We start from the raw sequence: 12,645 nt of genomic DNA on the forward strand, positions 1-12,645 counted from the left end.
AAATTGATTTTAGAGTAATTTAAACGATATTTATGGAATTTCAGATATTTTACACAGATCGTTGAAATTACTAAAATCAATTTTACTGTGTAGGTACATGTCTTATAACTTGTGAATTTTCCCGCACCTGTTGGTATCTTAGAATTTATACTCTTTTTATCGCATATTGATCAAAAATTAAGCGATACGATATATCGATACAAAGTGATGCAATGATATCGCGTATCGATACGGCTACGATGCCGTACAATAGTATTTGGGCATCCCGATAACAAAGCCATCGTGGCTTGACTTTTATGCTACAAATATATAATCAGATAAAGGCTATAGGAATATTTAATTATGTTAAATCAAGTGTGAAAATCAGTTTTGAATGAAAATGATTGAATTTTGTCAATGTTTTAGATACAGGGGATACCAAATTATCGAGTATCTTTAGTTATACAAAAGGCGAACCGGGTTAACATACAAATAATTTTATTTCATCAACATCGTGAATCGAAAGTACAATGGGGGAAAAACATTGCGAATTTATTTTACAATAATATGTACCAAAGAACTCTAAGAATAAAATTGTTTAATATTAAAAAGTTATACGTTTAACGAATTATTAATTTTTATTAATACTTAGTCGATGGCGGTGAGTAATGAAACTAGCGAATTTGCGGTAAAAATTTAATATGTAATAAAATTCAATATTGCATATCTAAAGAAATCTATTCAGTGAAGAGAATTCGTAATTCATTAATTAAAATTGCTAGTTATGGTAAAGTTTCTACTAGAAAACAGCAATTAACATTAAAGCTGATTTTTTTTTAAATATTCATTTTACAAGACATTAAGTGATGAAAATATTTCTGATGAACAAAATCAAAGACGCAATTTAGCATTGTGTCATTGGAAAGTAAATATTAAACAGAACGATAATATTTACATCATTTTTATAATGTATTTAAAATAAAAGGTATTATTATGTAGCAATTATATAATTGACATGAATAAAATATTAGTAAAATTGTCTTTAAAAATCATTAATGTGATGAAATAATGTTGGATAATTCAAAACAAAGACAAAAAGCAGGCTTCATTTTAAGGAACGCTCGTTCATAAAGTATAAAAGAAATATAAAATCAGCACCTAAGACTAAATATAGTCTAACATTTCTTAATAATAATGTCATGTGAATTCATTGAGTTTCTCAATAAACGAGTGTTCCAAAAAATAAATTATATTAATTTGATTTAGATATAATAAATAAAATTTTGAAAATGAAAACAATACATTAATACTTTAGAATAATACATGCCTTACAAGTGATAAATTTGTTAATAAACTCTTAAAATACAGATAATTATGAAATTAATCTCTTACATTTTTTTAGGCCACTTCATACAACTATGTCTACATAACATAGATAATATTTTAAGTCAACAAATAATTATTTGCGTTATATACAATGACTTAATGCCAAAACATGATCAATGCAATATAAATAACACAATGGCGATGAATAGTGCTTGCTTAGTGCTAAATAGATGATTTGAGCTGATAGCATAAAGTATTCATTCCACTATTCCGTGGACGCTGCTAGCTCACTCTGGATGAGGGCCTCTGATGGGTTCTCTATTTTCTGTTCATTCACTTGTTCTTTTTCTTGTGACTGTTCACGGGAGCTGACAGCACCATTCTCATTAACAGGCTGCTCTGGCACTGGTGTGTTTTCTTTTGAAATTTGTTTAGATTCGATTTCAGTCTCTTCTACTGGTTTTTCATTTTGTTCTTCTGTAGTCTCATCGTTCTCTTCAGGTTGTTGACTAACAGGTGGCACTTCTTTTTCAACTGAAGCCTCTTTATCTGAGGTTTCTTTGGGATCTTCTTTTGTTTCAGAAACATTTTCTATAGATTCAACTGTATTTTCTGAATTATTTTGTACCTCTTGCTTTTCCTCATTTGTTTGAACATCTCCATTTAGGGCATTTGCCTGAAAAACAATATTTAATACTTCAATTACGGCTACTAAAGTATTTGAAAATTATATTATAAATCAAAATATAAAATTTAATTTAAAAACTTGAATAATTCAATCATCCATACCGTTTTTTCAAATGGAGAATTTTCAGGTGGCGCCTCTACTTTCAAGAATTGTTCTAATGTATCTACTTCATTAGCTAAATCAAACTGATCATAATCCTGAAACAAAAAACATTAATCAGTAATAAAAACAATTTCATTGCTCTGACATGAATTAATAAGCTCCATATAATAATCACATAGCTTAAATTATTTGTGTACAGCTGTAATTTCTAAAATAATATTTTTATGTTTAGCTACCCCACAATACTCTTCCTCGTTGAACACCTGTGGTGGCAGTGGAGTGCGAGGATTGGGATCGCTCACGGTCCCTCCATTAGATTTTGAATTATTTTGCATGAAATCTTTATCCTCCTCTCTCCCAGGTTCCGTTATGTCAATTAATTCATATTTGATATTTTTCGAATCTAATATCATCAAAACACGCTGTTGTCGCTTTTTTACCTTAAATAGATAATGAAAAATAAAAAAACAAACAAGTATGAATCAGCACTGAAAAAACGTCTAGAAAAGAACCCGGTTGACCCAGGAATTTTCTAATATTACACTTACCTCTTTGTTTCCTGAAATACCACTAATATACACTTTGACAACCATGTCTATAATAAATTATGTGCTTAGTCGTATATAAAAATAAAATATATTGTAACAAAATCTTAACTGAGAAATATAGGCTTGGCCATTAGACAATCTGTTGTAATAATAATAATTACGAAGCAGAGTTGTCAAAACTCTCAAAAGTGACTGGGTATAAAATGTTACCACCATAATAAAAAAACTACTATTATTAGTTAATAAATAGAAAAACAAGTAATTAATAATGTGGGTTTTAAGATAATACGACAAGACATAAATACTATGGAAATAAATAATTATGTTTCTTTTTAATTTGATAATAAACACGCCAGTAAAAATATACATTACTAGTATGTATCTTGTGTAAGTTATCATTAAATAATTTAAGCACTATGAAAATTAATAATAACCCGGTTCTGTTTAAATCTTGTTAAATAGTAGACAGTATTTTTAAGAGGCCTATTTTATGGGACATATCTTAAATGCCAAATCTCCTCAAGAGGAGAGTACGACTGTACAATTTTAAAGCCACTTTTTATGAAGAGACACTTCATAAAAACATACCGTTTTATGGTGTTTAAGTTGGACAAAAAAAAACCTTAAAGCAAAAAATAACGGAATGTAACTTTCAAAATGATGCAGACTACAGATATAACTTTTCGTTATATTATCCTTACGTCATTAAACCTATTTGTGTTATATTCTTTAGATACTTAGGTACCTCATAATTTAAATAATTCCGAGCTGTCTTTTCTATGTTAAGCCATTTTAATAGTATTACATTTTTTTATTAACCCTCGTTTTCATTTAAGCCAACGCGGAAGGTAGGAGACACATATGGCACAACATGGAATTTGTATCTAAATATATTTATCTTCGCATTCATTTATCATCATATTATAACTATATGACAGAAACTGTTTCTGTCGTCATCGATACGGAAATCGACTCAATAACTTAATGTTCTGCTTGAAAATGTTGGACTTATTTCATCCCATGAATACAGATACTCACTTTTTAAGTCATAATTGACTCCATTTACCGCGACATACCCCTTCACGCAACCTGAGCGAGATGCTCAGCGCGACATTATTACCTATATTCTATATAATTGTATTTACACTATCTACTGACCAACTGTTACCCGCGCTACAAATAACCAAATCTCTATTGCCATATGCCAGTTAACAAGCAGATTAAATAGACTTAGTGATCTAAGCCATGAATCCTGTGTCACTATAACAATTAGTCATCATTATTTTTGATAATCTTTATAGGTGTGCCATTTTGTTTCCTACCCACCCTACCGTGTTGCTAATGCGACAAGGTAACAAGGTCATTTAATATATATTACTCACGCTTAATACCAGTACCTCAGGAAATAACAATTGTAGGGCGCAATGATATGACAGGAGTAAATAAAACGAATAATATAATTCATACAAATGTAATATACCTGTTAATATACAAATGCGTATTGTCTTGTAAATTTTAAAAATTGCATTATACTCGCAACTTATATCTAAGTATACCAAGGGTAACACAAGAGGAATGTTTACTGATATCATAATATCACTGAAATGTTCAGCATAAACAATTTAGGAATAAATCGACATGATTGGCAGTATCTTAATACATAAAAACATACATTAAATTTTAGTTACGGTTAGGTACATTTGGCTGGGAGGACCTTTGTTCTGTCGATGTTTTTAATTAAAAATTGTAAAACTGTATGTGTAGCTTGAAAATCACAAACAATTAATAAATATGTAATTTTGGACCAAAAAAAAATTTTTTTATTTTTATTTTAATGCAAGCAAATACACACTAAGCCAAATTATTGAATACCGAGACACATCCTACAATTCAATCACAAAAATATCTCTTATTAAATACTAAAAAAATACGTTTGTAATTCAAAATATTGTTGCCTGTTTGTGGCAAAGTAACTTACATCTCTCCCTTAACGATTTCCCGTTTTATTTCTTCTCAATTGTCCTTTCTTTAAGCATATTTCTATTAATATGAAAATTGCCATCGAGAATAGATTAATTGGATACAGTAAACAGGAGAATTATTTTTACGTCACAAATACACTAGCGTTTATCCGAAAAAAATGTTTCTCTGTAATTATTTTACTTCCCTATGAAGTAATATCGTAGTCATAATCATAATTTTAAATAAAATGTAGCAATAATAAAGATTTTTTAAATTTAATTATAGGTACCTATTTTAGACAAAAGGCGGTCCCAGCGAAATGATTTTAAATATCATATAAAAAAATGACAAAATGTAATATGAATATGCGAAATATATTGTATTAACAGTATGTTAGTCATAATCAAAATAAACTTTTTTTTAATTTTACAATCGAGGCACAGCAGACGTTTTTGGCATAAATCCAAAAAACTGTTATATTTGCATAACTTTACATTTACTATTATTCAAGTTCAAAATGCTAATCATTTTCTTAGGGGTTTTAAAGACTTTTTACCTTCCTATAACGCGCTTCATGTTATATAAATAGACAGACAAAATATTTCACCACATTCTTTCTTCTTTGCTTGTAAAACATTTTTTTTGTTTGATTTGATAGGTTGACTATTGACGAGCATTAGTGTTAACAATAAAAAAAATACAGTTACAGTAGGACAAAAATGTTCCAACCAAGCAATTCATATAATTATTATGGTCGAATATCGAGATCGAGTCAAACATAAATAATAAATACCTGTAAAGGTGTTTAAGAACGAATGAAACTAATTAATATATAACAAAATTGTAAGGTTACAATAACTGAGACCTCAAATAAATAAATACTTACGCTTTTAATTCAATATTGGAATTTACGCTTTAAATTTAAATTCTACAGTGGTAGAATAACTAAATAGTAGGTGGTGGCCCTCTTGGGTCGCTGAAGAGAATTAAAGTAATTCAATCAAATTATGTAGACAAGGCATAAGCTATCTACAACGATTCACGTTTTGGACATTATTTCAAATACTACATATCTTCATAAATTCATGACTTCGTTAGTTTGATTCGTTATTCGTGTAGTTATGTTTTAGTGGAGATGACATGAGCGTCGATATAACAAATCGATGTAAGAGTACTGTAGTGCCCTTGAAATACTGTCGTCGACTCATCAGTCGTCATTGTTTACATAGTGAGTGGGCGTCAAAAAAATTTCGTAGTCCGCGCTTCACATCGGTGCAAATGTTTCGTAATAACTATTTCTTTGCACCATCTATTGAAATGCGACGGAAACGTCGAGCGAAGTCGAAAATATGAACGAGTCTTAGTATTCTCCTTTAAGTATTATGATTTTGTTAAAATTTGGATTATTTGTGAGCAGTGTTTCGTCACTAAAAAATCCAAACAAGAAAAAAAGAATGTATTTTATTGTAAGTTTTTTTTTTATGTATTAACTTATAAGTTTCTTTAAATCTATTAAGGAAGCCTTGTATGATTGTTATCAGTTTTCGCTTTACATATAGTATAGTTGACTCGCGATAATCCGACCCCTGTCTAATTCGGCACCCATATAATCCAACATGTCCATAACACAACATATTACACAAAGCACAAATATTGCGGCAAAACTTCGTCAATGTATGTTAAAACATATTGTGATTTATTCGCTGCATAGTACCTAAATAATTTCTCAGATTACAAAAATACAAAGTTCCGTACTACAAAGGGTCGTTGGCAGTATTCTATAGTTCGACAAATCGGATCAGTCGACACCGCCTTGCAAAACGTTTGTTGGATTAGCGCGGATTAACTGTATAGGCATATTTTACTAGTATATAATGATTGTGTTAATGAATGATATAGTTATTAGCAATAAAAAAAGAGTCATAAGTTTTTAGTATAAAAAATATTGCGAAGAAATGACAATACAAATAATAAAACTGCTCTTGTGATTTATCTGATAAGAATGAACGTCCATATTACGTAAGTAATTAGTACTTACATATACATACTGCGTTTCCTCTGTAATAAACTACAAATTCTCTATTTGTAACTGTTTACAATTTAGAAAGTCATTGACTATGATATAACATAATATAATATTGTAACAAATTTTGTTGAAAATTTTTATAAGTAATCAAGTATTTTTCCAAATTTTTCCAATTTTCCTATCGCAGGCATCGCTGTGTTTTCGTACGAATTGTTGACGAGTAATTTGAAACGTTTAAATATATTAGGCAGAACTAACCGAGCCGTGGTTAATATGGCGCGTAGTCTAAGATCGGAAGCCTTATAGACAACTTTTTTTTTATGGTTATATCAATAAATATCTACTAAAGAATCATTAAAAGTAACAATACATCGACGAACAAACAATTGATTTGATGTATTATTTTTGTGGATTTATATAATTTACATGATATGAAGTTATTAATCTAACGAAAGAGGGGAGTTCTGCCGAACCACCAACCTTCTCCTTTGATCCAATTCCTGCAATATACCCTAGGAAAGAGGGGTAGCTTTTGAGGTTTCCTAATAAAAATGGCATGTGCACCCCACCGGTTAATAAGTCCTGATGATAACATGGTTATCATGTTTGTTATTAGAAGATGTATAAAATTAAAATTAAAAAACTCAAAATAAAATGTCAAAGCTAATAAAGTAATAAAATTCAATATTTTTTACCTACATATATGTTTCCTATTATTTATGATAGTAGTTTCGCTTGTATATTCGTCGATCACATTTTTTTGCACTGTATTTTTATACTTTATATATACAGAGAGAGAATAGAAAATATAGTATAAGTAGAATTCGAAAAAATTTGCATTTTTAATTCTCGAGGAAGTTATTTAGCACACCATAGTCTGCGGGGCGGAGAAATGTTTTCCGTGGGTGATATCGCGTAGAGCAGTTAGTGTGTCTTATATGCATGCGATACGGACAAGGTTCGCTTTTATAATAAAATTCCTTAAATACTAATTATTTTTGCAAAAAATAAATTTTAATCACATGTAAACAAAACTTAAATCAACAAGGCTTATTAATCGATAGAGGATTACATATTTCTAAAAAAATGTTTGAAGTAAGTATAATAATAAATTAATTGTATTTAACTAATGAGTTTCTTGCCGGTTCTTATCGGTAGAATCTACATTCCGAATCGGTTTCAGCTATGATGTTGTAAAATGACCCAAAAGTTGCTCGCAAGAGCCTTCTTGAATCAATTATGTTTTAATTTGACATGATGAGTAACAGGGTTAAACATATAACACGACAATATTTCACAGCTCGCTAAAGGTCCTCTCCTATTAAGAACGTTAGGAGTAAATTAGTATGTGGCTGAGTTTCATCCAATACAGCTTTCGTTCCGATGTTTATCTTTACAAGCAAGTCACTAATTATAAACTTAAATATTTGCCCACGTTTGGGACAGCGATCATCGTTTTAGATGAATGTAAATTACGTCACCAGTGTATCTTTTCGGCGCTGGGTTATATAAAATGTTACTCAATAAAAGAGTATTTAGACTAATTAGTAATTGTTAAGTATTACTCGTCTCATGTGTTATTCGGTATGTAAGTGAGTACAAATATAATTTATGTAACTGTATGGGGTAATTAATTCTTTACAATGTCGTAAATAAAGATCGAGTTAAGTGTTTAATAGCACTTTGTTAAAAACATCTAGGAACGCGTGTTTAGTTTCTCACATAGATACCAGAAGAGCTGATTGATCGAAGTCAGGAAATAAAATATTTTTGAAACTTACGTAGTATTTACAGATATAACAAAAATACATAAACGGTAAGCCGATATGGAAGCGTTACAAGACAATAGTTGATTTAACCGTTTTTACACATTATAATAATATATTAATTTAATTTTATTTCTTCTAGATCACAAGCCATAATCACTAAACATTTAAATCAATCATATAAGTTAAAAATATATCTACAAGAAAAAAATGGAATACATAGGAAACCGCAGTCGTGGAACTAAGTAGCTAAATAAAATAAAATCGGAGGTCGCCGACCTCGCGATGTAGCGGGCTGAGATCCTTATCGATGTCCGCACCTCGGAATCGATCTACGTGACATTCCGCGGAGACGCATCATTTCTAAAATTAAAAAAGTTCCTCTCTATCTGAAGTAAGCTACCGAATCGATTTTGTGCGAGTATCATCGGCGGACGTCGAGTGCCGGCCGCTTGCGAAACTGAGGCCAACCGAAAGGGACACTAGCGAAAAGTCCTCTCCGTCGCGGGCGAGGGGGCGCGAGGGGGGGGGGGGGGGGGGGGGGCGGGCGGCGGCGGCGGGCGCTACACGGGCGTGCCGAAGTCGGGGTCCCCGCGGCCCGGCAGCAGGCGCGGCGCGCGGCGCTCGGCCGGGCCCGCCGCGCCGTCCGTCACGCGCCGCGCCGAGCCGATCCTGCAGCACAACCCGCCACTCAGTCGGTCGCGTGCCGGTCTACTCGGCCGCGGCGTGTTTGTAATGCCAGATCAAAAATTACCTGAATCCTTTGGTCTCCCTCCTCACGCGGCTGTCGCCGTTCGTTTTGCTCGTCTTGAAACGTACGTCGAGGGGGGGCGGGGCGATGATGTCGCACGAGTTTTCGAGGGCCCGCCGCGGTTTGGAGTTCGTCGACGTCGACGTCGCGTCGGACGCGAGCGCGGCGGCGGGCGGCCCGTCGGCCGGCGGCTTGTCGGCGAGCGTCACGTTAGCCGCCAGCGAGTCGGCGAGCGGCTCGGCGACCGACTCGCTGGCGGTGGTGGCGTTGGTCGCGCTCGTTAACAGACCCGGCGGCACCTCTTGCCCCGGTGACGGGGGCTCCTCCGCGGGCGGGTCTCGCACTCTTTCCGAAACAGCTGCTACGATCGAATTATAACGGTTTCGGTTCGAGGCTTCAATATTTAATTTATTAAAATTAGTATAACAAATTTACTCAAGAAAACTTGTTGGAATCGTCTCTGTTATGTAATTATGGAATAATAAAATTTTTAAATAGTACGATTTAATCAGAGAATACTTCGTTAAATAATAAGTATACCGATATCACAGGGGTCAGGGCGGTGGTTGGGCGTCTCGGGTCCGTCGCGCGGCTCGTCCGACGACTGCGCGTCCGAGACTGCACAGTACGCCCCCTTCGTTCTCCAATCCTAACACACCACATACATAAGATGACATCGCATAACGAAAACACATTATTGCTTTACAATTTAGGTATCAACGAATTAGAGAAATCAGGCAGTCAGCCTGCCTCACCTGCGGCTTGCGCTTCTTCTTGAGCGAGGCGCGCGTGTGCACGGGCGTGGAGCGCGCCGACGTCGACGCGGACGCGCACGCCGGCGCCGACTGCGGCACCACAACAACAACCACTGAACCAGCTGTACCGACCACTCACACTGGCCTTCGTCACCTTCACTTTCCCAGTGTTTTGCGACTCAAAGAGAATTTAAACGATTGAGTACACCAAAAAGTCATAGGACTAGTCACTACCATATCATACGCAAGTACTTTAAGTACTTTATTCTATTTGAAAAAGGCAATTTATCAAAAAAAGCGTGAAAAATTGACCGTAGGTGTGTTGGGTGTGTTGTCAAGTCAACAGACCAGTGATTTTTTAGAGGGCATTGAAAAATTAGGTAAAAAAAAAATATTCAGAATATTCTGTTTTTCGATCAAGTCTATACCGAGCGTACATTGAACCGCCCTCTCTCCCCTTAAGATCGTGCGTCTAATGAGAGCTAGGCTACCTCTAGACGGGCTTCGATCTTGATGGAGTCGTCGTCCATGTCGAGGATGGCGAGGTTGTTGATGTTGTTGTAGTCCGCGTAGTGCGCGCTGGACACGAGCGCCGCCCCGTCCCCGCCCTCGGCCCGCCCGTCGCGCACGTACGCCTCGCTCCTGTCGAGAGCTGCATAAGTCCTGTCGTCCGTCAGCCCGTACGAGTTGCCCGTGTCCCGCTCCCCGTACACGATATCGTTCCGTACGGTCGTGCGCAGCGGCTCGTACTCGCTGTCCCGCCGCGCTACGTACGTGTCGATCTCCCCGCATTCACTACCCGACGCGCTGTATTTAAAAAACGTCTCTGTTTAATTTCCTCATTAACGAAATTATTATCAAAAAAATATTCGTAAGGAATACGTCTGTGATAGAAATCCACCGAGAAGAGCTGAGTAAGTCATTTGAGTATTAATTTACAGTTGAAGTACCGCCTTCATGGCTCTCATTAGCCTAAAGGTTGACTGGTAGAAGCTGCAGGCGATAAGTCCGCCTTCAGAGTCACCTACAATAATTCGGTCAGTAAATTTTAAAATAAATAAATGAGTGAGCTAAGAGGGTAGGCTGACCGGTGGTTGTAGTCGGGCGTGCGCGGCGCGGTGGGCGTGGCGTCGCCCGCGTCGGGCTCGAACGCGTCGCCGTCCTCGGGGTACAGCGGGAACCTGCTCGAGGTTTACAATAGCACTCTATACTAGCAATACCGATGGCCTAGTGGTAAGAACGTGTGAATCTTAACCGATGATCGTGGGTTCAAACCCGGGCAAGCACCACTGAATTTTCATGTGCTTAATTTGTGTTTATAATTCATCTCGTGCTTGACGGTGAAGGAAAACATCGTGAGGAAACCTGCATGTGTCTAATTTCATTGAAATTCTGCCGCATGTGTATTCTAACAACACGCATTGGAGCAGCGTGGTGGAATAAGCTCCAAACCTTCTCTTCAAAATGGAGAGGAGGCCTTAGCCCAGCAGTGGGACATTAACAGGCTGTTACTACTAGCAATACCGATACGATTAACAATCGTAAATACACTATTCCGACGATAGGCGATATATTTCAGTTTCAGATGTGTTAAACTAGTAAGTCTTACAATGCATTTGTTTTATTAAAGCTTTTTACGACTCGATGGTAGGACCTTGTGTCCTTCTAGATAGATACCACCTACTTATTATATATTCTACCTCCAAACAATAATATAATAGCATTGTTTTGTTCCGGTTCAATGGTGAGTGAGCCAGTGTAACTGCAGGCACGAGGGACATAACATTTGAGTTCCCAATGTTGATGGACCATTGACGATGTATAGGATGGACTATATTTCTTACAATGCCAAAATGTGATCAAACCTCAAACTGGCAAGTGCTTCGTTTAAAATACATATTTAAGAGTTTGGTGTTCAAAATACCTGTAATTGTCTTCGGAGAGACGATCGTCGTCGTCCGTAGCGATGAACTGAACACAAAGAGCGCAGTCTCCTTTCACGCTCTGCAACGCCTGCACCGCTTCTTTATGGCAGGCCTTCATGAAAAGAAGGTAAAATAAAAGTATTTCCTTTTTCTACTTATTATTTTAATGTACTAATAATATTATCACGAAACTAATTGTACAATCATAAAACCCTAAATTAACGCACTAGCAAATAACAAGCAAAATTCCACACTAACACACAGGTACGAGTCGCGAGTCATCGACTCGAGTTTGTTGAGTCAGTTCCAAAAGGCGTGAAAAAAATATATATAATGGATGAATATCATGTAACAAATATAGCATTAAGTATGAGTGTGGAATGTATAATAATATTCGTAAGTATTATTTAAGTACATAGAAGTTTATAAATAATGTAGGGACGTTTCGTTATATTATAATATAGTGTCGGATGTGGGGACAGCGATGGTGGTACCTGAGTGAGATCCAGGTCGTTGATGGCCAGTATGGCGTCGCCCACGTACAGCTCGCCGGTGAGCGCGGCCGGCCCGCCCGCCTCCAGCTCCGATATGAGGATTGGCACGCCGTGCTCTCGGCCGCCCTGGGTGGAGTGTTCTTATTATTAGTTAATTGTAAGAAAACTCCTGTAATATTTCTGTAACGTTTACTAAACTTACAAAATATTAATATAATCGTACTAGATATAGTTATTATAATAATTTATTGGTGTACTCGTTGTCTTGAGGTTATGGCTGTTCTATCAAAGGTTTCAATAAAAAAATATTCTTCATTATGCAC

General features: G+C 35.8%; 2 protein-coding genes across 6 annotated transcripts in view; both read right to left on the reverse strand.

Moving 5' to 3' along the window:
- Positions 1 to 775: 775 nt before the first annotated feature.
- LOC126768436 (SH3 domain-binding glutamic acid-rich protein homolog) lies at positions 776 to 2,802 on the reverse strand. The gene is made up of 4 exons (XM_050486487.1): positions 2,644 to 2,802; positions 2,332 to 2,535; positions 2,095 to 2,190; positions 776 to 1,981 (listed from the first exon to the last, which is right to left on the reverse strand). Exons 1-4 carry the CDS (start codon positions 2,686 to 2,688, stop codon positions 1,571 to 1,573), a joined length of 756 nt encoding a protein of 251 aa, XP_050342444.1. The 5' UTR covers positions 2,689 to 2,802; the 3' UTR covers positions 776 to 1,570.
- Positions 2,803 to 4,080: 1,278 nt separating this feature from the next.
- LOC126768431 (uncharacterized) overlaps positions 4,081 to 12,645 on the reverse strand; it is a 46,234-nt gene continuing 37,669 nt past the window's right edge. Inside the window, exons 6-13 of one of the 5 annotated variants that reach the window (XM_050486479.1) lie at positions 12,323 to 12,448; positions 11,828 to 11,940; positions 10,992 to 11,087; positions 10,395 to 10,710; positions 9,904 to 9,993; positions 9,689 to 9,797; positions 9,152 to 9,509; positions 4,081 to 9,069 (exon numbers count right to left, since the gene is read on the reverse strand). In XM_050486479.1, coding sequence (XP_050342436.1) covers positions 8,961 to 9,069; positions 9,152 to 9,509; positions 9,689 to 9,797; positions 9,904 to 9,993; positions 10,395 to 10,710; positions 10,992 to 11,087; positions 11,828 to 11,940; positions 12,323 to 12,448 — 1,317 coding nt within the window. In that variant the 3' untranslated portion in view covers positions 4,081 to 8,960. The remainder of the gene's footprint in view (positions 9,070 to 9,151; positions 9,510 to 9,688; positions 9,798 to 9,903; positions 9,994 to 10,394; positions 10,711 to 10,991; positions 11,088 to 11,827; positions 11,941 to 12,322; positions 12,449 to 12,645) is intronic. The other 4 variants (XM_050486475.1, XM_050486476.1, XM_050486477.1 and 1 more) reach the window with 4 other exon arrangements.

Source organism: Nymphalis io, chromosome 5 (assembly GCF_905147045.1).
Source record: "Nymphalis io chromosome 5, ilAglIoxx1.1, whole genome shotgun sequence".
NCBI lineage: Eukaryota > Metazoa > Arthropoda > Insecta > Lepidoptera > Nymphalidae > Nymphalis > Nymphalis io.